This window comes from Cryptotermes secundus, unplaced genomic scaffold, assembly GCF_002891405.2.
Source record: "Cryptotermes secundus unplaced genomic scaffold, Csec_1.0 scaffold200, whole genome shotgun sequence".
Classification (NCBI taxonomy): domain Eukaryota; kingdom Metazoa; phylum Arthropoda; class Insecta; order Blattodea; family Kalotermitidae; genus Cryptotermes; species Cryptotermes secundus.
Window position 1 is genome coordinate 210465 of NW_019727788.1, and position 24992 is coordinate 235456.

At 38.4% G+C, this 24992-nt stretch overlaps 1 protein-coding gene across 6 annotated transcripts; it reads right to left on the reverse strand.

Annotated features, from left to right (window-relative positions):
* Positions 1 to 1279: 1279 nt before the first annotated feature.
* LOC111864949 (H/ACA ribonucleoprotein complex non-core subunit NAF1) lies at positions 1280 to 24751 on the reverse strand. 6 transcript variants are annotated; one of them, XM_023852585.2, is made up of 7 exons: positions 24642 to 24751; positions 17350 to 17404; positions 15098 to 15966; positions 10805 to 10980; positions 6617 to 6860; positions 3458 to 3578; positions 1280 to 3026 (listed from the first exon to the last, which is right to left on the reverse strand). In XM_023852585.2, the coding sequence occupies exons 2-7, from the start codon at positions 17371 to 17373 to the stop codon at positions 2550 to 2552; spliced, it is 1911 nt and encodes a 636-aa protein (XP_023708353.1). In that variant the 5' UTR covers positions 17374 to 17404; positions 24642 to 24751; the 3' UTR covers positions 1280 to 2549. The 6 variants fall into 6 exon arrangements, with proteins under 6 accessions (XP_023708353.1, XP_023708355.1, XP_023708356.1 ...); XM_023852587.2 differs by having other exon boundaries at positions 24612 to 24751; XM_023852588.2 differs by lacking the exon at positions 17350 to 17404.
* Positions 24752 to 24992: the final 241 nt, after the last annotated feature.

Consider the following 24992-nt stretch of genomic DNA (forward strand, 5'->3'; position numbering starts at 1 on the left):
GTAAATAATCCAGTTGTAATACAAGCAACTTGTCTTTTATGTTCAGTTATACACCACAACATTGTGTTCTCATACAAGTTTTGTTAAGGAGTGTCTTACATATTGTGACATATGGACCATTTCTATAACAACAGGGGAATGTCAATGAACATTCTTGAGACAGTGAGTACAACAGAAGAACTGCCGTTCCTATGCGATGGCCGGTAAACACTTTCACCTTTAAGAATGTGACAACAAAAGGGAATTTGTTTTGAGATATGCGCTGTGACATGTTATTAGCTTACACAACTATCCTAAATGGGGAGGTTTTCTATGTGGTCTTTGTCTCAGCTATGTAACAAAAGCTGTGAGCTGTAAGATTAGAGCCACCTGTGTGGAGGCGGGGTCGAATACCTCCACCGTGACCCTGTGAGTCGTAGGAGGCAACAAAAGTAAAGTCTCAAATCTGAGACAGGAACATATGGTCGGAAGTTCTAAGGGACTCGGACTCAAGAAAGACTGCACTGGCAAGGGCCAGCATCATATATAAAAGACAGACCTGTCCTCTCGTCAGAGATGGCACCCCACAGAAACAAGACCATAACTGTCAAACAGTAATAAAAATCTGGTCATGAGCTCCAGACGTGGCTCGACACCAAGACTTACTGACTGACTGTCAGTTGCAACGTGACTTTGGATTAGAGTTAATTGGAACTAGGAGTACAGAAGAGTATAAGAAGCCAGCCTGTGAAGACATTATGTGTGATTTGAGGACTATGTGTACTGTAGTGCAGTGATATCTGGAGTGTGACAGATACAGTTCTTGTGTTAAAATTCATTGCCAGGAAATGGATAGGGAAAACTTTGCACAGGAATAGCCATTGTTTAGATCTGTTACCTAGCAACAACTAGTTAAAGCAGATATAGAAGACTTTATTTATGTGTTATAATTACAGTAATCTTGAAAGTGTCATAATTAATTGCAGTTATGACCGGTGAATATCCAGTAAACTGACTCACTGATCCAAACTCGCATCTTTTGTTTTATTATTGTTAGTGGGGTGAGACTAAATCCCTTGTACTGCGGCCACTTCTGGCCTATTGTACCAGCCCCAGATGATAGGTGAGGGTGATTGTGGAGCAATTGGTGGAATGAAGATTGGCAGGGGAAACCGAAGTACTTGGAGAAAACCTGCCCCAGCGCCACTCTGTCCACCACAAATCCCACTTGACCAGACCCGGGATAGATCCCCAGGTGGGAAGCCAGCGACTAACCGCTCGAGCTATGGCGCAGCCCTAACTCATTTCTTTAGTCACTAATACACATGACATTATAGTAATCTTGGAAGTGTTATAATTATTTGTAGTTACGATTAGTGCATATACAATAAATCGCCTTATTGATCCAAACCCGCATCTTTAGTCACTAAAGCACGTGACAATATATATACATATTATCTATAATTTAAAATTATTCTGTCCATTGTCCTGTGCGAATTCATGTGTCTGCTTACTATGTGACCTTAACCAGCATACTTTTAGTGCAAGAAACAACCTATATACACCAATGTACCATCACTCTGTTTTTACCTTCTGATACCTTGTGATCTATTTGGCTTAAAGAGGTGATTTCAATGGCATTATATTCCTGAACATATGGAGAAGGTATCAGAGGGTTTTTCCAAAATGGATTTAGTTGTCCACATCCATGCTTTATAAGATTTTCATAACAAAGACGCAATTCAGATATTGCAACAGAGATTTTTACAAAAGTACCAGACAAAAAAATGGGTGCTTTTGAGCATTTAATCAACCAATTCTCCTTAATAGAGTTTACACATGCTTTCAGTAGGTACTCACAATGAGTACAGAAAATACAAATTGTAGACATACAACATATGTGCAGCACTATCACAAGATAATACTTTGACAGTTTTCAATATTTAAAACCAGATTACTGAACTGAGCTATATAATCAAAAACATATGACACAAAGATTATGAATTCCTGTATTATCACTGGTTTAACATATTAAGGAAACATTAAGATCTCCTTTCACTTCATATCAAAAACCAAAATCTTGTTGCATCCCTTCTCCGCCTGCAGACAGTTGCTTGTTTAATAAGGGTTTTTAGCATTGTACATACTTTTGACCTTTAAACTGCCAAGCATTTAATTTCCTATGGTATTTGTAGTAATACAAAATGTATCATTACATAATAATTATTAAATACAAAAATCAGTTTGAATAATAAAATAACTGTAAAGGTTTATTGAATCATAATATAAACAATAACTAAAACATTCTACTGAAGATGCAATATGGTGACAGGAACTAAGTATGAATTTGTATACAAGAGAAAAAATATAAAGTTCATAGCACCAACATAAGAATGACAGTTCTTCCTAATTAAACACACATTTCACAGAGCTGCTATATCAGTTACAGGAATAATTCTGCTGCTGGCTTCACAAGTTTCCCAAGAGCTTCCTCAATGTAACTTTCTTGAAGAATGACAAATAGAGACTAGTTGAAATGCCCTCTAACACCATCACAACCACCAACATGGTCATAGTGGGGGATGACGCTGTGGCATCTGAGGCATAGGTGGAGGAAACCCAAATGACGGAGGTGGACGATTTGGATCAAAGGGAGGAACCGGGGGAGGGAAAACTTGATTGTAGGGCAAGAATGGGGGCTGGATTGAAGGGAAAAATGGTGGTGCTGTTGGTGGGGGCAGGGTGAATGCTGGTGGCTGAATAAGTCTGGGTGCAGATGGTGTACAAGGAGGTGGGGGTGGCCTACTGAGACAATGTTGAAATCTAGGGGTTGGGGGAATGGGACCAGTCCACCATGTAGAATTGTCAAATGGTTGGAATGGATTACTGTTACTGTTGTTATTGTTATTACCATTTCTAATGGCTACTGTTGCAGGCTTATTAGCATGTAAAGCAGTCATGCGAAGGTTGCGTTCGTTCATCCTCCTTTCAAAAGAACTACTGCGGTTCTTCTTCTTCTTTGGCTGTTCAGGGCTTTCATCTGTGACCTGCAACACCCAAATTTTGAAGTTGGTGATATCTAAAGTATTGTTTCTAAAACACCACTTGGTCTACATAAGCAACAAATATGAATCTACAAATGCAATTGTAATGCAGGCCTACATAATCAGGAAATACAATATGAGTATAAGGCATTATTACAATAGCAAATAACAGCAGGAATGAATAGTTTTAAGCAGATGTACTACATTCAAGACTGCCTTTCTTTTCTGTTGAAAGATAATCTTATATATTCAAGCAACCACCATCTTGGTACCTTACAACATACGTGTTCATTATCTCCAATCACACAAAATTTTTAAGTATGCTACCGCAACATTTTTTGTCATCTACACACGATGGTTCAATGGTTACTGTCATAAAATCAAAATTATTTTATGTGCTTCAGTACTTTTGTATTAATCATTAACATTTATACCTTTCTCTCCTCAAGTTGCAATGACCTCCTTGCTCTTCGCTCGCCCTCATCATCAGAATAATCAAGGAATCTGGGTGGAGGTTCATTGTTGTCTTCCCATGAGGCATCTGATCCTTTGATCCTACATGAAAGATGAACTGGTTTACCAGCAACTCTTACCATTATGATGCGATTCTTTAAATAACATAACCAGCATAGCAGCACTCTTGTAAAAGTATGAGGTAACAGAATATTTTATGAACAGTACTATCTTCTGGAATATAATGCCATGTAGTCCATTGAATCCTCAATTTCTGAGGAAGTCTGTCAACAACTTTCGCTGCAGGGCTCCAGGTCCCTGAGACTGTATGGGTTGCTAAATATTAACAAGCAAGGGGCTCCCTTGAGGTCTACTGTGAGCACCATTAGAGCCCCCACTTATTGCTTACCAAAACACCTGGTGGGCCTACTGGGCTCTCATACTGGCAACTCCTCACACCACATAAAGACATAAAGAACTCGACAAACATGGTTTGCACATTGGGTTCTCTCCGTGCCAGGCCAGAGGATATAATGTGGTGTCACTCTTCACCAGGGTGCTGATTAGGGAGACCATGAGTCTGCTAAGGTAACATTTTGAGGATATCCTGAGGTTCTTCCACCATGCCCTGACCTCATACATCAGTTTCACTGGCCAGTTCTATGAATAAATTGACAGAATGGCTATGGGTCCACCACTGTCTCTGGTCATCCCCAACATCTTCATACCATGGAGCATTTTGAGGAGATGGTGCTTGACCAGAATGCTCGTAAGCCCCTCTGCTGGTTCCAGTCCATGGATAACACTTTTGTCATCTGGCTATTGGGACTTCCTTGATTACCTAAACAGTGTCCACCAGAGCATTCAGTTCACCCTGGAGATGGAAAGAGATGGCCACCTGCCCTTCCTTGACACATATTTACAGGAGACCCAATGGCTATCTGGGCCATAAAGTGTACCATAAAGCTACTCATACTAACTTCTACGTAAACTCTAGCTCTCATCACCACCCATCCAATAAGCATGCCGTACTTTCCACACTGGTACACTGGGCTAGAGATCTGTATGATCAGGACAGCCTTTATGTGCAGTTGGTGTTTCTGGAATAAATTTTCAGGCAGAATGGCTATACTGACTGGCAGATGGGCAGGACCACCAAACGTCGCCCCAGGGTTACCCAGCCGATGAAGAGCCAGATTCAGTCACTTTCCTTCCTTATGTGAGGTCAATATTCAACTGTATCAGCAGGGTGCTGTCTCAACACAACATCAAGTATGTGGGCCTCCCTTACAGGAAAGAATCCAGTTTCCTTCAGTCAGTTAACAATGACCTGGGATAGAAGATGCTGCAGTATCCCTTGTGAATGTGGTCAGGTCTACATTGGGCAGATGGACCGTTCAACTGACACCAGGTTGAAGGAGCACTAGAGACATACCTGTCTAGAACATCCGGACTAATGAGCCGTGGCAAAACACAATATCAACTTGGGGCACTGCGTCCCCCAAATCAACATATTGTAACATGTTGCGCGACTGAGAACCCCCCTCCACCCTCCTCTCCACGGTAACGTAGCGCTCCCCGCCACTCCCCTCCGCGGTGACGTCACGCGGTGACGTAACGCGCAACGCTAACGTAACCGTAATCAACGTCCTACTGTGACGTGGCACTCATTACGCCACAGGCAAGCACTGCAGCTATATAAGTGGATGCACAGTGCGTATCGATCAGTTCGAGTTCGAGTTCCAGTGTGGCTACCGCCGAAGACATTCCGAGTTATAAAGTAACAGCCAGCCGACTACAGTTGGAGTATAGCAGCCGTCGCGGTAAGAAGATCCGGACGTGTGTGCGATTGTGTAATTGGGAGCGTGTGATACAGTGATACATAGCTCCCCTACTGTCAACGTGTATACTACTGAAGACAGAGTGAACTGATTTGCGCATAGGGTTATAAGTCGTGAAACCCCGCAACAGTGTCGACAGATTAATGCGATTAGGGTTATAAAGTGTGAAACCCCGCAACATTGTGATAATTAAGTGTAGCCGATAGTTGTAGATTGTTCAATAAACCAGTTAACGATCTCTACGGCGTATTCAGTAACGTAAACACGTTACAATATGAATCGCATCATCAGGGAGGCAACTTAGATTGAGCTCCATCCCAGCAATATGAACGGGGATGATAGTTTCTGTCTGAGCATGTCTTGGAAACCTCTCATCTGCCTCCCTCACGTGACAATAGATCTTGGTTCTCCACAAGACCACTGGGATCCATGTACATTGCCCTTATTAGGGCACAAAATATGGCCTCTCTGGGCACTCACCAGCCTCCACCCTGATATCCCGGTTTCCTTTCTGCTCCCTCATCCCTCAGTCCAGCTTGCGTGTGACTCACTCACTTGATCTCTCCCTTACAAATCGGTTCAGTGTCCAACACACCCATACCCTTTTCAATGTCTTCTTCCTAGACCAGCAACAATGCCCCTTTTTGGGGCCTCATAAACTCCTATTATCTCCTATTGGTTTGCTCAGTGGTCATGAGAGAGCCCAGTGGTTTCATTCTGTCCCATGGCAAGCCAGTGGGAACTGAGGTCCACTCTTCCATTTCCCTCCTGCTTCCTACATAATCCAAAATTTCTTGCCACCTTCTTTCATGCTGGTATCTTGCCAGACTCATTCAATCCTGAAGATGGAGGCTAGATGTCCCTCCGGAATGTTGGTTAACTTTCCATGGACTACACGGTGTTATACCCCAGAAGAGAGTAACCAAGGCTGCGAGAACCTCAAACCTACATGAATATTTTATGACTGTGCCTAAGATACACTTTTGCTTTCTCGCTGTCAGGAAAGGAAAATTTAGCACCACATTCCATGCTCAAGCCTGTCTTGTATTCAAGGCCAGTATGGGAAGTTTGTCTTTGCATAGCCAACTTTCTCAATCCACACCTGTATGCAGTATATTTTAAACAGTTCCAAACAAAAAAAATATTCTACCTTACTAATTATACATTTCAAGTTCCAATCTGATTGTCTACAATATTAAATCCTTATTAAATAATTCTGTATGGCATTTCTTTTTTAACGTAACTTGCATTACCAGCTCAATGAGTACGCATTAATTAGTTTCACAAATAAAATATTACCTTAACAGATCCGGAACAAATACATATGAAGTGTGTTGTGTTTTGGGAGCACAATAGACTGCCATATCTTTTTCTATTCCTTTCTCTTTAATGTGGTCAGTTGAATTAAACCGGACACAGTATAAAGGTTCTGAGACAGGACCAAATACATCAAAAATCTGTCCTAAAGTTTGTCTGCCATGATCAAGAAACAAAATGCTGTCTAAATCAAGGGGAGGAGTGTTCTTGAAAGCTTGAACAACAACTGAAACAGAAGAGTTTTATTAATTAGCATACTGATTTATTTGGCTATTATACATTCATCAAATGCATAATATACAATTACGTTCTATTGCATTTAAAAATATCAACAATTTATAAAGCAATTATAAGAATGAAACACAAAAAATATAAAGTAAAACAGCCGAAAACAGTATCCCACATGATTCTGGACTGAAAGCACTTTGTGATTTGCCTTATTTTGGCATTGAGCATTAAATTACCATAATGAAACACTGTAAATATTATTCAATCCATCTGGAGACATAAGAAAGATAGTTAGAAACCATATACAGGAAGAATAAAATATCTATGACCTAAATCCCAAGCACAAGTACCATTCTGGACACTAACGTAAACTGTGTTAGTTCATACTTTAAGATAATGATAACTTTAAACACACATAGATAGTTTGTCCCCAAGTGACACAGTTTAAACACCATCTGAAAATAAATACATACTGATAAATATAATTTATAAAGTTTTCATTGAAAAGTAATGAGCGTTTAAATCTTTTTCTTTTTTTCATTTTGTGCATCCTGTTGTTATAATATAGAATTTCTTTATTAAAATCCATCACAACACAACTATATCAAGGTCAAGGCCAAGGCCAAGGCCAAGATTGGCTCGGCTACATGTTTCGGCTATTAAAGCCATCATCAGGCAAATACATGATTAACATAATCACACCACTGAACTGCGGTACTGGTAAACTGAATACATGACAATTATTACATTATAAAATGCTTGGCATAAAAGTACAATGAACTAGACTATATAAAAATGAAAGTTATAGGGTAAAACAAAGTTAAGACTCTTCATTTGATGTTTTATACAGGGTGGCGTATAAAGGTGGGAACTTTTGAATGTGATGTTGGCAGCAGTGTGAGGGGAGAAGAAATGTGGGGAGGGTGGTAAGTTGTAGAGTAGCACTGGAGGTTTAGTAGCCATGGAACAGTTGAACGTTCAAGAACGCGTAGTAGCCGTGCGGGCTTATTATCGACACGGCGACAGTTTGGTTGAGGCCTTACGGGAGTTTAGGCGGCATTTCAACCTTGCCCCTCGTGCCCACGCTCCATCTAAACATGCAATTCGAACGTGGGTTCAAAATTTCGAAGAGACTGGTTCAGTGGGAAAGAGAAAGTCTTCTGGTCGTCCAGGAAGTGCTTGGACTCCGGAAAATGTCGAAGCCGTGCAAGCCTCCGTCTTGAGAAGTCCACATCGCTCAGTACGGAAAGTCGCAGCGGCAGTGACTGTAAGTCGTCGGTCTGTCCAGAGAATACTCCATGAACTCAAGTTTCATCCCTATAAACTGCAACTGGTGCAAGAACTGAAACCTAATGACCATTTGTTGCGCCGACAGTTTTGTGAAGCAATAATGAACAAAACTGACGAGAATCCTGATTTCATTGAAAATCTGTGGATGTCAGATGAAGCTCATTTTCATTTAAACGGGTATGTGAACCAGCAGAACTGTCGGTACTGGGCACAAGAAAATCCTGCTGTTCTTCATCAACGACCTCTACACAGCCACAAGGTCACTGTATGGTGTGGAGTTTCGGTTCGAAGGGTGATAGGACCATATTTTTTTGAAGATATCGAAAGAAACACGGTGACAGTAACTTCTGAGCGTTATGTAACCATGCTTGAGACGTTTCTTGCTGCAAGAATTCACAGTGTACCGAACATTGATATCGAAAACACTTGGTTTCAACAGGACGGGGCGACCGCACACACCGCACGAGTGTCAATGGCAGCGGTCAGGCGTCTGTTCCCCAGACTTATCAGTGTGTGATTTTTATTTATGGGGTTACTTGAAGAGCGTGGTCTACGATACACGCCCCACAACCCTAGCCGAACTTAGAAGACGAATAACAGAAGAGATCGCAGCAATACAACCCGACACTTTGCTCCGAGCCATGCGCAATTTTCAGGATCGACTTGCAGAGTGTATTCGGCAAGATGGACATCATTTTCGCGATGTTATTTTCAAACTGTGAGTTATTTTTAAATTTCCAATGTAGAAGTGCACATTGAGTACCTTGATTAAATTAAAAAAAAAAGAATTGTATTTTTTTCTCTATTTTCAAAAGTTCCCACCTTTTTGCGCCACCCTGTATCATCAAGTCAGTTGTTGGTTGCTGCAGTTTTGTTATATTCCCGCGGACATAATGGTATATTCCAGATTTTGTGTACATGTAATAAACTGTTTTGGAGGCCCGTGGTATGAATGTAGTATCGTACTGACATTACTTGTTTAGCCAGTGCCTCATCTTACAACATATTTGTTCATTCTGTAGGGAATATAAACTGCAACCTATATAACAAATATCTGTTTATGGTTAAGTCAGTGGAAAGTCCAGAAGGGTTCAGCAGTTGAGAGTACAAAGACAGGATTGGAACATGAATTGTGAAGACTGAGTACAAATTAGGACAGAGGAGTACAGAGTGATTGACAAGAAGCTTTCATAGTGATTTGAAGTGACAGTGTCTGTGTTGAGATCCGTTGCTAGGAGATGACTAGTGGAAACAGAGAATCCTAATGCGCGTGCAACATGCAATTGTAAGTTGTGGAATCAGCAGTAGCGCTGTATTAATTGGAATTAAGAAAGAGAGTGTAACTGAAGTGCCAATAAATCCAATCATCCAAACTAGATCCCATCATTTCGTCACACGTACATGTGATAATATCTTGAATTTACCATCAATTCAACAGGCCCCTGCCTTTTTTTTTTAATTTCTCCACTTTTTTATCATTACTAACTAGGTGACCATAACTGGCCCACAGAGTATGCCACATCCACCATCATTTCATTGTTCAGCAACCATTTAATGCATTATGTGATTATTATACATCACCACAGTGCTAAATGGCAGATCTCAGGTTTCTCCACTCCTTCTGATTACTAGGCAGCCATAATTGGCTTTTATAGTGCATAAAGTGATCACTAAGTAAGACCATCATGATAACTGAAATTTAGCACTTTTGATGGGTTTTGTAAGGAGGGGGGGGTCTCCATGGAAATACACACTGACAAGGCAGTCTTATAAATTAGGAATTTATTGTTTTGGTACGTTTATTTTAGGGAAAAACCTTGACAAAGTATATTCAATTTGCTAGTACCAAATATATTTAACTACATAATTTCAAATTCACCTTTTCAGGCCACTGCATGTTCCTTCTCACATTTACTGAATTAATAGTTCATGTAATTGTTGATCAATGTATATTTAGCAGTTATCTCTTCCTAATCCGTATATAAGATTTAGATTTTGACAACTTCCACAGATTTTTTTTATAATTACTGATACTTTATCTGCTTTGTTCAGATCTAGCATGTCCATTATGCTGCCTCAACATTTAAGAAAGTGGATCTTTACTCTGAAATTGTTCATGCCTAGGTCTGCATATCTACAGTTAAAAACATGAAGTCACCCAACAAACTATTAAATCAGATTTTTATGTTTCTTAAAGTAACGTCAATGACAGTATCAATATTGTATTGCTATGGACTCATATGTGGGTATATGGTAGCCTAGTTTGTTGAGGCACTATGCTACAAGCCAGATGGTTGCAGGCTCAATTGTCAATGAGGTCACTGGAGTTTTCAATTGACCTAATCCTTACAGCTTATTATGGCCCTGGGGTTGACTCAGCCTATAACAGAAATGAGCACCAGGAATCTTCCTGGGGGTAAAGGGCAGCTTGTGCATACAGCTGACGACCTCATTGGCATCTGTGAGCTGTCTAGAAAATGTGGGAGCCTCGATGTCTCACAACTCTATGGGCCTCCATGGCCTGTTACAGAGATAGCTTAACCTTTTCATGGATTCATATACAAGTATATTCCACATGAATAGAGTTTAAGAGATTAAAATAATATCCCTACAATCAGTCTAATAGGTATGAAAATTAACTCTCACACATACCCAGTTGGTCCACAATGCTAGATATTTTGCCTAACTGAATACAATCTTCTGCAGGCACATTAATTTGAAGATCTTGAATAGGAGGTAGGTCTTCAATGAGAATCTCTCCCCTGGTCTTTATAGGATCTTTCTTCTTAGGTCTGGGAGTATTATTCTGTTCATTATTATTAACAACCCTAGATAATAAAAGAATAGCATTAGGAAATGCTTCACATACAGTATATAGTCATGTTTCAGGTGCAAATCATGCCAAAATCTTGAACCATTGTTGGCTATCTACCATGTTAGAACCTTTCTCCTTTTCAAGACGGTATGCAAAATCACTATGCAATACTACAATAGACAGCCTATCACAGAGCAGAACTAATTAATTATAAGTTATGCACCTAGTGTAATCTCCATTTAAGATTTACTACCACAGTTTTGAAGGATTTATTAGCCACCTTCATATTATGATGCATTATGTTGATGACACATAAACATATACTTAGTTTTCTGTATGCTCTCTTTCAGAGTGACCTATTTACTGGTGCCTGAAGGAGTTTCTGTGGTTTTTAATGTATTTATGTATTTGCTAAATTAACATAACATCAATATAGGTCAGAAGCTGAAGTTCTCTATTTGATTCCAATCCCTCCTGATTATCTTGGACCTTCCTAATGTCATATCATAAGCAAAACTGAACAGCAATGATGGTAAAACATCTGTTGCATCAAGAGTTTTGTCTTTTAGGATACATTGTCTGTTGAAACTCATGTGACATTTCACAGGAACATGTCACCTCCATCTTCAGGGCCAAAGAGTAAGTTAAGCAAGAAACAAGCATAAAGCAGCTGCTTGCTGCATGCTTCATTCTAGTTTCTTGTTAGCTTACTCTTCAACCCATAAGATGGAGGTGACATGTACCTCCAGATTGGTGGCTGACTTTTACTGGACTACACAATGTTCTACGTCAAAAGAGAGAACTCCTCCACTGCCACTGCTGACAGAACCTAAAATCCAATATCCCCTATGCCAGACCATTCTGAATAATATGAGCATCACATAAATGCATATTCATACAGACTTTACTATAAGTTTTGCTGAAACATATTTTAATTGGCCTAAGTAGTTTCACTGTGGTACAAGGGAAAGTCAGAAATTATCCGCACTTTCGCCATAACACATCTTAGGCTTGTCACACTGCCTTCTGCGCATGCATGCTTAGAGTTGGTACTACTGCGGTCATGTTATCAAAGTCTGACCTTCATCGCATCATTTTCCTTGATGCTGTAACAGTGTAAATGTGGCTGCTCAGCTAGCAGTGTGCACCAAGGAGGAACAAAGAACAGAGATCCAATTTCTCTGGTTGGAAGGTGTGTCAGGGGCTGAAATTCATCGGAGGCTTTCAACAACACTGGGACAGTGCTCTACTATGTAGAAGTGTGTATGAGTGGATCGAGAAGTTTAAAAGCGGCCGGACAAGCGTGATGCACGAAAAGGGAGCAGGACGCCTGTCAACCTCCACCACTGACGAGAAGATTCAGCAAACTTGAGAGATGGTACTGGGGAACCGGCGAGTTATCATCGATGAGGTAGCATGTTCTCTGGAGATTAGTCATGGTGCTGCCTATAGAATCATCCAGGACGAGCTCAGCTTCCATAAAGTCTGTGCGAGATGGGTGCCAAGAGAGCTTACCGCAGAGCATAAGCGCAAACATGCTTAGATCTGCCGAAGTTTACTGAACTGTTACAACAGTGAAGGCAAAGAATTTTTGAGCAGAATAGTCATAGGAGTTGAAACGTGGGTCCATCACTATGAGCCAGAATCCAAAAGCCAGAGTTTGGCATGGAAACACCCAGGATCGCCAACGAAGAAGAAATTCAAGACTCAATCTTCCATGGCAAATGTGATGGTAACCGTTTTTGGGACTCAAAAGGGCCTATACTGGAAGACTACCTGGAAGAAGTGTGTATGATCAACAGTGCAAGATACAGTGATTTGCTGGCTAACAATCTGAAGCCAGCAATTCGCACCAAACGTCGAGGCCTACTGTCAAAGAAAGTGTTGTTGCATGACAATGCATGCCCACACATGGCCAGCAAGACCGTTGAAACCATTAACCATTTGGGTTTTGAGGTGCTGGAACACCCTGCCTACAGCCCAGATCTCACCCCTTCTGACTACCATCTCTTTGGATGGCTCAAAGATGCTTTACGAGGTCATCGATTTTCTACGGACAAAGAAGTGCGGGAAGCGGAGTATAAATGGTTGCATGACCAACCGAAAACCTTCTTCTTGGAGGGAATACACAAGCTTATGGAACACTGGACCAAGTGCATCGAAAAGGAAGGAGACTATGTAGAAAAATGACGTACTTTTCAACCCCTACTTTTGTGTATATAACTTGGAAAAGCAAGAGTGCAGATAATTTTTTACTTCCCTATGTATATCTTATGTGAAGAGCATCTTTTGCAATATTTTCCTACCTGAATCATACTCTTTCTTGAAGTTTATAAACAGATTATGTACAGTCAGCAACTGACTTATCATCTCATCCACACTGCTAACCCCCAGTAAATAAACAAATCAGTACATCATAGGGACATTTTCCGATCTCCCTTCCACAGTATCATCCTGGGCTTGAATCAGGAAAATCTTATACTAAATCTAACCAAATTTGTACATCAAACGTTCCCAAACCCATACTTGGGTACATGTAAAGCAGCATGCCCCCTGCAATTCAAAACTGGTTTTGACTGACCAATTTAACGAGGGCCAATGTCAAAACGTGTTCCCATAAAAATGCCTACGTATGTCTCGCCTACTGCCCAAATATTGAAATAAAATTTAAAATAACTTTAGAACATGGTGCCCATATACTTAGGCCCTTTAACATATTCATAATGTATCAATTATGAAACTCTTACAGTGTTCGATTTATGCTTGCTTGCTTACTTACAAGCGGCCTCCATAGTCTAGGGGTAAAGTTCCCACCTCATGACTCAAGGTACGCAGGTTCAAACCCAGCGGAGGTTGTGGAATTTTTAAGGGCGGAAAAATTCAGGGAACAAGTCCTCTGGGAGGGACTTTAAGCCGTGGGTCCCATGTCGTAGATTTACGGCACATAAAAGACCCTCATGTCTCTAGGAGACCTCTGAGCAAAATTAGGCAAGTTTCCCACCCAAGTAGTTCCCAATGCCTCCGGGAGATGGGGTAGTATCGGGTACCGCTGCCAGCCTCGCTGGTTGAACAGGGCTGATAGTGAGCACCAGTACCAGCAGGGTATGGCGACTGGTAGAATATAAAAGGAGACATACAATAGACTATTAGTTGCGGTGCATGGGGAAACCCACCCCCTCTAATAATAATAATAATAATAATAATAATAATTACTTACAGAGCTGAGCCCTTCTTGAGAAGGTTCATTACCGTGTTCACAAAGAGACCTCCACTGGTCCTTATCCTGAGCCAGATCAATCCAATCCATACCATCAAAATCCTATCTTTCTAAGATCCATTTTAATATTGTTCACCCACCTACTCCTTGGTCTTCCCAGTGGTCTCTTTCCTTCTGGCTTTCCCACCAATATGCTACATAAATTCCTCTTCTCCCCCATTCGTGCTACATTCCCTGCCCACCTCATCCTCCTTGACTTGATCATTCTAATTACACTTGGAGAAGAATACAAGTTATGAAGCTCCTCATTATGCAGTTTTCTCCAACCTCCTGTCACTTCATCCCTCTTCGATCCAAATATTCTCATCACCTTGTGTCTATGTTCCTCCCTTAATGTCAGAGACCAAGTTTCACACCCATACAGAACCACGGGCAAAATGATAGTTTTGTGTATTCTAATTTTTGTTTTTGGACAGCAGATGAGAAGACAAAAGATTCTGGACTGAATTGTAGCAAGCATTAGCAGAAGAAAATGTTAACATGAAAACTTATTTACTGTCTTCACAAGTGCTTGCAAATAAGATGAAACCCATCTTAACCAACCTGTCACCATACTTGGACCTGCTGAATATAAAAATACATGTAAAGACAGTTCCCTCATCCTTCCTGTACATCTACTGTAGCTACTGGTAGAAGTTCACTGTTGTATCACAGGAATGTTCATTAACTTCTACTAGACTACATGGTACCACACCTCTCTTTACACTCCCTACCATAAGAACCTCAAATGTCATATACAATTCTTTAAATTTGCTTGCAACCATTACACTAATGGACGTGCTAATATACTTTATGGTGTAGTTATTTCTCTTTGTTTACCACATATTCTCTTGTATAATATTTATCCACATACCTTCTCAGAGCTGATGCATTTTCTGCATTTACTGAAGAGCTACTGCTGCTGGTGCTGCTACTGCTGTTGCTGGAACTAGTGGAGCTGTCACTGTCTGATTTCTCATCTGAACTATCAGAATCATCATCAGAGTCTTCAGAAAATAACACTTGAGCCGTTCTATAATCATTCAGGAATGACTTTGCATTTTCTGAGGGCCCAATAATACTGGCCTCTGGTGCTGAACCCATTTCAATAATGTCATCAATATCAGAATCACTTCCATAGTCACAAATCAGTTTCAAGGAATTATTCATTTGTTCTTGATTATTCTGGTATGTTGTATCTGTTGTACTAGTGAACAAACCTGAGGCATTATTGTAGTCCTGGTTGCAAGAAGACTGCATAGTTTGTGGTACTGTTCCAGAATTTAATGCATCTCCAGATGTTATATTTTCTGTGTTAACAGTATCAGTGGCAATGTTGCTGAATGGAACAGATGACAAAGCGGCAACTGAAGAATCAACATTCTGTATTTTGTTTAAAGTACTGTCTTCATCAATTTGATTGTGGTAATTTAGTCCTACATTTTCAGTGGAAGTGCCTGCAACTATTAGATCTGATATATTATTCAAATGGTTTGGCTGTGTTTCCTGAAGCTGAGGACCCACTTTTTCCTTGAAATTCTCCTTAAGATTCTCATCAGGAATGTCTAAAAGATTCTCAAGATAGTCTGTTTTGATTTTTGATTCACTATGTACTAAATTGGATTCATGATTTGGTAACTGCCGATCCATTTCAAAGTCTGTGCTTTTCATCAATGTAGAGCTTGATGTGTCATCATGATCACATTTATTAAGATCAGGGGCTGTAACCTTAACTTCAGCCATCTAAAACGGACATAAGAAACAACAATCAAGATTATATTAACATCAGAATTATTGTAAGGAGATGGGATGTCCCTGAGCCAAACTAATGCTTCATCAGTTTGCCCTGACATATATTAATGAAACTGTAAAATAATTGAAGAAAGCAGTCTTCTGGGATGTGGCACCATGTAGACGTGGTGTTAACCGACGTTTCAGAGGAATGTATCGCCTCCATCTTCAGGGTAGAAGGAAAAATAAGAAAATCTGCAGGAGAAGAGACAGTGAGAACACGCGCAAGGTCTGCATTCATAAAGGAGAAACCACCACGTACTTTTCAACCATCAATGAATAATTAAGAAATTACGATTATTTTAAAATTCCTTGCTGCCATCCAAAAATCCTTCCGAGATACCAATGTGCTTGTTGGCAATGGCTGGAAATCTGTGATATACAGAAACAGTTCATTTAACTGTCTTAACTTAGTTCTCAAATACGTGCAGCAGCTACAATGTAAGAAGAGTTTCATCTGATGGAATATAATGCCATGTAGCCTGGCGAGAGTCAGCCTATGTTTTGGAGGAACATATCAACTCCATCTTCAGAGTTAATGAGTCAGCCTGAAGCAGGCAGCAAGCAGAATAATTCACTTACAAAATCCTACCTCTCCATGCACCCATCAGCCAAAAGCCTTTCCTCCTCTCATGGTCTTTATCCACTATTCTTCTTGTTCCTATCACCCACTGCATGCCTACAACACACATTTTCTCTCCCACACTCTCTTTTCTTTTCTCTGCCCCCCCNTGCCCATACACAATGTTTGCCACTTCTCTTCCCCATAGTCTCAGTTCTAGATAGCCACTTTAGGGGCTGATCTTAGTTATTTTTCTCTTGTATCATGTTGGTTCACTATTTCTCCAAGGGATGCAGTGGGACCTGATGAGTTTTCTTGCAGTTCACACCAGTTTTGTATATAATCCCGTTTTTTTTTTTGCAAGCAAACTGTTCTGCTTGCTGTCTGGTTCATGCTGATTTCTTGCTTCGCTTACTCTTTGACCCTGAAGATGGAGGCAACATGTTCCACCAAAATGTCTGTTGACTTTCATTGGACCGCACTACATTATACCCCAGAAGACAAAACCTTTACATACATACATCAGCGTTTCAGAGTATTCATAAGTGTGCAACTGGCACTGAATATAAAACTTGTCAAACAACAGTCACAAGACAATCACAGATAAAATCACAGAGACATCAATTCAACCATACTTAAAATCTAAACTGAATACCTCAATTAAACAGATACAATGTTACACATACAATTATACCAACAAGATAATTAGCAATACATAATAATTCTCCTTCCTTAACTTAACACTTACACTTAATGTCTATATTAATGCCTACTGTGGGACATCCATCAGTCAGCATGCACTCCCCTTCTATTCCTTAGCTGTTGATCCTGACAGAAGAGCAAAAATTCATCAACAGTATATGACGGATTGTGTATTAGGACATCTCTTAGTCCTTTTATAAACTGTTTTTATCATGTACTAAGTTAGATAAATATCCGGGCAGATTGTTAAATATTTTTATACTCATACAATGGACCCCTTTCTGCCTCATTGCGAGATGTGATTGTAGGACATGTAAATTTCTTTTGTGTCTTGTTGGACATGTAAATTTCTTTTGTGTCTTGTTGGTCTCTCATAAATTGAATAATTAAAAGTAAAATACTCTAAGTTATTTATCATAAAAGTCATCAGAGATAAAATATATTGAGACACCAGTGTTAATATATTTAAGTTTATAAATGCTGGCCTACATGACTCTCTATGTTTCATCCCCATTATTATTCTAATAGTCTTCTTTTGTAAGAGAAAGATCTTCTTGGCCTCTGACGAATTACCCTCAAAAAATATTCCATATCTCATGAGTGAATGAAAGTATGCATGATATATCATTTTAAGTGTTGTAACATTACTGTATGGTTTCATAATTCGTATTGCATAACATGCCTTTCCCAATCTGGGTAACAATGATTCAACCTGGGTCCTCCAATTCAAGCACTTATCAATTTCAATGCCCAAAAATTTAATATTTGTTTCCTCTTGTAATAATTCGTCGTTAAACTTTAAATGTACAGGCATATTGTCATGATTGACTGTTTCAAATTTTAACACTTTAGTTTTCCTCAAGTTTAGGGATAAGCCATTGTATTTAAACCACTGACTTAAGGAATTTAACATAAGTTTAGACCTTTCTTGAATTTCATCGATATTAATACCTGACACTAATATACTTGTATCATCGGCATACAACAATGACTTGTTGTTAGTACTTAATGCTGATGGCAGGTCATTAATATATAAAAGGAACAACAAAGGACCCAAAATCGAGTCCTGTAGCACTCCATATTTGACAGTTCCCCAGTCTGAACAGCATTTTCCATTTTCATTATTACAGAGTTCAACTCTTTGTCCTCTATTTTCCAGATAGGACTTCAACTATATTTTTATTTTACCACCAATGCCGTATGTTGCTAATTTACTCAAAAGAATATCATGACTCACACAGTCAAATGCTTTTGTCAAATCACAAAAAAAATTCCCAATGAGTGATTGCATCTTTCCAACGTTTCTAAAATATGATTAGTTAATGTATATATTGCCATTTCTGTGTTACTGTTTTCTCTAAATCCAAACTCTGCAAAATACATTAAATTGTTTGTATGTACTCGTATGTGTTGCTTTATCCTATTGTACATCACTCATTCAAAAGTCTTAGAAAAACTTATTAGCAATGATATTGGTCTACAGTTTGCCGTAATTGCCTTCTCACCTGTTTTGTATATAGGTCTTAATGAGGCAAATTTCATTCTATCAGGATATATTCCATGCTCAAAAGATGCATTAAATATGTGACACAATGATTTACTTATCTCAGTTATACAGTATTTCAATATCTTACTAGAAATGCCATCATATCCTGTAGAATCTTTTGATTTTTGCAACATAAGTATGCTCTTTATTTCCACCTCCGTTGTAAGTATTAGCTTCAGTTCAGGGAATTTATCAAATTTCAAAGTGTCTAAGAATTTAATAGCTTCATTTTTATTGGCACTTTTCATTTCCACATTCTCAGCTACAGTTATTTATTATTTATTGAATTCTTCTACTACTTCCTTAGTATTAAGTTACTTTGCTTTTCCCCACTTTCAATTCGGTTATATTCTCTGGGCCCCTCCTTTTCCCAGTTTCTTTATTAATAATCTTCCAGGTTAATTGTATTGTGTTTTCCGAGTTACTTATAAGTTTTTGGTAGTACAATTTCTTAGCTTCTTTTATTACTTTCATTAATGTCATACAGTACTTTTTATAGTATGATTCCAATCTTTCATCTTTTGATTTTTTAACTAAGTTGTATAAAGCTCTTTTATGATTACAAGATGTTCGTATACCTTTGGTTATCCATTTATTGGTGTCTTTCTTTTTTTTTTGTACACCAGGGGAAAGCTGTTTTCTAAGATTGTTAAGAAGGTATTATGAAATTTATTAAATTTCATATTAACATTCTCTTGATCATAAACTGCTTCCCAACTTTCACTTTGTAATGCCCATTGGAAATGTGCTATGTTCTCATCATTGATATCCCTAAATGCTCTTACATGGTCCCTTTTCATTATCACCTGTAAATTTTCAAGTACTAAGATTTGTCCATCATGGTCTGAAAACCCATTTATTGTGGAACGGGTTTGAAATTTATTGAAGACATTCTTATCTAAGAAGAAATGACCACTTCTCCATAACCACTTCTGTGAAAATGTCAAATTGTATAACTATAGTCTAAGTTTTGGGGTTTTCATGATGGTGATTAAGATTATGGTCTGCTTGGTTGTGACATCTTGTAATACTGAGGGCAGGTACTGACACTTCAAAGGAACATGCTATCTCCAGCTTCAGGGTTGAAGTGTGAAGGTACAATACCAGGCTTGGATATATTGGCATCTTATAAAGAAGGTAGACTCCTTCACATTGGGTCTTATAACTGCCTGCCTCGTAATGTGGCTATAAAACCAAAACTATCTCCAAAAAAACACACATCAACTCTGAAGAGAGGGGCAGCATATTCCTCCAGTTGCCCCCAGTGCTACATTGTGTTGCAACCCAGAAGACCACAACCTTAACTGCAGTCTTTGATTTTCCTTTTTCTTCAGTCTGTTTCCTTTCTTAAGGAAAGAAGTATATTTCTGAGATAATGTTCTCCCTCTCAAATTTTGTACTGACCCATTTTCACAAAATTTGGCATGAACTTTTGCCACTTTTGGAGTGAGAGTAACACTAATGCCATTGTAATACAGGGTGCCAAAATCATATATGGCAATAGATCTTAGAAAAAATATTCTACTTTTGTCAAGGAAATATTTTTGTAAAATGCAAAGCAATACAGTGGATTCTAAAGGGTTCTGAGGATGGTGTGTAATAACTCAGAATCACTGAGTTTTCGGACTCTGTCCATTGTCCGGTATTCTGAAAATTAGAAAACACAATGTTCCAGAAACTGGATCTGTTTCCATTCTCATATGAGAGGGGAGACACCTACTCTATTGGGACCCCTAGAAAGAGCTAACCTCGATCACTGGACTGCATAAAATCTATATTTAACATTTGGAAATAACCAATAAACCCATTGGTGCTAGGTATGCCATATATGGCATGAAGACAGATTTTAGACATGCTTATAAATTCTGTACGAAGTATTATTTATAAGTCAAAAACTACAAACATGGTTATGATAAAAACTCTGAGGTCATATATGATAAATTTAACCCATAAGTGAAACAGTACTTTGTTGGATTATAAGCTTACATTCCTAAATATGGCATACACAAAATTTGTAATACTACAAGACTGCAACAGGAGTTCTGCATTTGAACTCCTTGCTTCCTGTCTAACTTCCAGGGATAAACTTTTATCTCATGATGACTAATACATCAGCTTTCTACACATTCACAAACTACTGACACATTCTACACTCTTATGTCCACAACATATTAAGTACACACTAAACAAACCCTGGAACAGGCCACAAATGTGCAATGAACAAAAATAGTATGAGTAAATACATATTACTGAGAACACAAAATATTAATTCTCACCAACCTCTCAACTTTTATGTATTTATATTATTTATTTTTTCAATTACACACTTATACATTCATTCATTCGCATATGCACGCACTTATTCCGATCAACATTTATATAAATTGATAACCTTGGTTGTGAATGGTAAAAATTATTTTTGCTTCTGGTATTGATATCATATAACTCCGAATTTATTTTAAGGAAATATCAGTTACAAAGATTAATAATGAGGGTATATACTGAGAGTAAAATGGTAATATGTCTAATTTTTTTACACAGATACCTACAGGAGTCCCTATTTCTAGAATTTGTAATAATTCTTATGACCCTTTTTTGCAGTTTAAATATATTGATACTACGAGAGGAATTCCCCCAGAAGATTATACCACATGACATAACTGCATGGAAATAAGAGTAGTAAATCATCCTCAATGATGTATGAGAGACAAAGGGTCTTAAGGATCTGACAGCATAGCATACTATACTTAATTTGACCACGAGTCCATCAATGTGATTCTTCCGTGACAAGGAGCATTTATATTATTAACAATATATTTATTATTATAATTGATATCTAATCAAATTGCTGGACTATTAGTAGTTCTAAATTATATATACCGAGTTTTATTAATATTTACTGAAAACAAATTGGTGTTAAACCAAACATTCAATTGATCAAATGAAGAAATAAGTTCATTTTTAAGGTCTAGTAAATTAGGGTTACTAACAATAATGCTGGTATCATCAGTGAATAAGACCGGCTTAGAATTATTATTTACTACTTTAGGTAAGTCATTTATATAAAAAAGAAAAAGCATTGGTCCAAGCACAGATCCCTGGGGCACATCATGTTTAGTCTTTCCCCATTTTGAAGGAGTATAAGACTGTGTTAAATTATCATCAATGAGAACTCACTGATACCTGTCACTGAGATATGATTTGATTAAAGCATGTGCATTGGTTACGATTCCATAGAATTTCAGTTTCTTCATTAATAAGTCATGATTAACACAATCAAAGGCTTTCTCCAGGTCACAAAAAATACCTCTCACAAGTTCCTTATTATTTAAGACCTGAAGATTGTCATTTAGGAATTTAAACGTTGCCTTTTCTGTTGAAGAATTACTTCTAAACCCACACTGTTCAATAGATAGTATATCATTATTTATTACATGCTTGGAAAGTCTTATATATATGTATCGTTTCTTCAAATATTTTAGAAAAAGATGTTAGTAATGATAAGTAAAAAGTAAAGCTATCCCTGTACCAGGCCGTGAAGGCTCACAGGGTTATGAGACGCTGAGGGTCCCACATTATCTAGACAATCGGCTCATAGATGGCAGTAAGGTTCTCAGCCTTATGCGCCAGCCGCGCTTTACTCCCCAGGAAAATTATTTAATTAATTCCTGGTACTAATTTCTGTTAGAGGCTGAGTAAACCCCAGGGCCTAGCGTAGCTGGAAGGATTAGGTCAACTGAAAGAAATTCAATGACCGCGACCTTTAAGGCCTATAATTTTTTATATCTTTTTTGTCACCTTTTTTAAATAATGGCTTAATTACAGAATATTTTAAATGTGTAGGAAATGAACCGGATAAGACTGACCTATTACAAATATAATATAAAAGGGGCAGAGATAAATGGAGAACTTATTTTATCAATTTTAATCGAAATTTCATCATATCCATACGAGTTTTTGGATTTAAGGGATTTAATAATTGTTTCCAATTTCCTTAGTCACTGTACGCTCAAATATTATATTTGGAAATGGGTTCATAAAAATTCTGAATAAATAATCGATGCAGTTATGGATCATCAAAGAATATATAACATGACAGCTTGCATAATACTGTGAAATCCAGTTTTTGCTCTAGAGGTGCCACCTCTATGGGTACAACCTGGAGTTACTAGGTTTTATACAGATACTTATCTATAAGCTCCAGGTTTAATCACTGTTTCTCCAAGTCAAAATGAATAAAGTGTTCTGAGTTATTTAAAATTTACATTTTATCTAAAAATGTCAACTTTAAACTTTCAAACATCATCTCTTGGCAAAATAATTGTGTTTCACTTACACATGTATTCTATATATTGGCAGCACTGCACTTTTATTCAAATGGCAAATCATAGGAATAGTACCAACTATTGGTATCCAGGATGCATATTCTGTTTTTCTGCTGTCTCTCTAATGTGAACTTAAAGATTATACAAATTAATTCAGTTGTGTGTAAAAGATAACAGGTAAAGTTGTCCCTGTGCCTATCTAATTAAGCACTATGCCATGAAGGTGTATGGAGGAGTGGATGTATATACCCATGTTTTCTTGACCTTGGCACTAGTTGGAGGTGAGTGGTCAGCTTCACGCCCCGGCTGCTTTACCCTGGGGAAAGAACCCTGGTACCCATTGGATAGGAGGCTGCATGGGCACCATAGACAGTCTGGACAACATGTGAGGTAAAAATTCTTGACCCTACTGGGATTTGAACTCCAACCCCTTGATCATCCAGCCTGCAGGCAGTTAGTGACTGCACTAACCCAGTTCTATTCAACTGTGTGTAGTGTTTTAAATTCATAGACAAAAGAATGTATGCATTAAATTGTCATGCCTTTATTTACACTGTGTTATAAGTACGATCTACCTGCAAAGGAAACCAACAGTAGATTGACTTTTGCACCTTTCTTTTACAGATATACATTTCTATTTTATTTCTATTGATTAGCAGATAAAGTAAAACATAATTGGTTTTAAATATTAAAAAATTCAAAACACTTTTTACGTTTCACCCTCCTGGTCCCCCGTCCACCACAAAAATATCACTGTCAGATACACTGGAAAGGTGGCAAATCTCCATCATTCTTATGCGTAGTTGCTTAATCCAATGCTCTCTTACGTAAATGAAAACTACTTTATCTTCATATTCTGATATAACGGTAATTCACACAAAAATGGTCAAATTACATTCAAAGAAAAAGACTATATACTCAAGAAAGTAGGACACTGGGAAAAAAAATATGATTAGCTATATTGTATTTATAAGTCTTTATAACAGCTTTAATAAGATTAAACAACCAACACTGTTTCTACGTACATAACTCAGCACAACTGACATATTCTGTAATTACTGGTTCATAAATTTTGAAACAGATATAAATAGTCAAGATTAAAATACAGCTACAATGACGAAAAACTTAAGCATGAATTGTTGTTTCTGAGTAGGAAAATTCACTGCGAGGAAGGAAAGAACCGAAGTTACTGGGCATATGACTACAGTTATCAGGTGGAAAATATGTATAGACACGTTCTTCGTGCGGTTCATAAAACAAATAACTGCTAATTCTGAAGGTGTTATGAACTGTAACCATTCAAAATACGCACCTACGACTGTTGAAAGATTAATGACAAAGGTCACAAATGAGCGAAAATTTATGTTAAACCTGCACTTCGTATAGGTTCACCCAGCATGTTTCGAAACGTTATCAACACAGAATACAACAACGACATTTGTATATTTCCTTTTAAGCTTACACAACTAGAGGTATCCTCCAAATTACTGACCACAGATATACAGCTGATGTAAATGTGCTATTTCACGACACTACACACATAAAAATTTTCCATACATGCAAGAACCTCACGGCACTGCCATGTTTTACGACCAGCATACAGGCCTGGCAACCTCCTAATACCACTGCATTTTAGGAATTTACCGTCAGTGTAGAATCCTACCGTAATTGTAACGATTGTAACTGTGCTATAGCAGTTACAACCGGTTACAACTGTTCCCTCCGTCGGCCACCAGTGATCCTCTGTCAAAAAATGCAGCACAGGTCGTACCGGTTGATGGCAACCGATAGCAACTGAATTCAGAAAGTATTATCCCTGGATGACGAAAGCGACGAAAGGGCC

Coding starts and splice junctions, on each gene's coding strand:
- LOC111864949 (XM_023852585.2), bottom strand. CDS start 17,373: ATGCTGACTGATGGATGTCCCACA. Junction 15,967..17,349: donor TGACTGATGGATGTCCCACA/GTAGGCATTAAT, acceptor TGTCCGTTTTAG/ATGGCTGAAGTTAAGGTTAC. Junction 10,981..15,097: donor AATGCATCAGCTCTGAGAAG/GTATGTGGATAA, acceptor TTTATTATCTAG/GGTTGTTAATAATAATGAAC.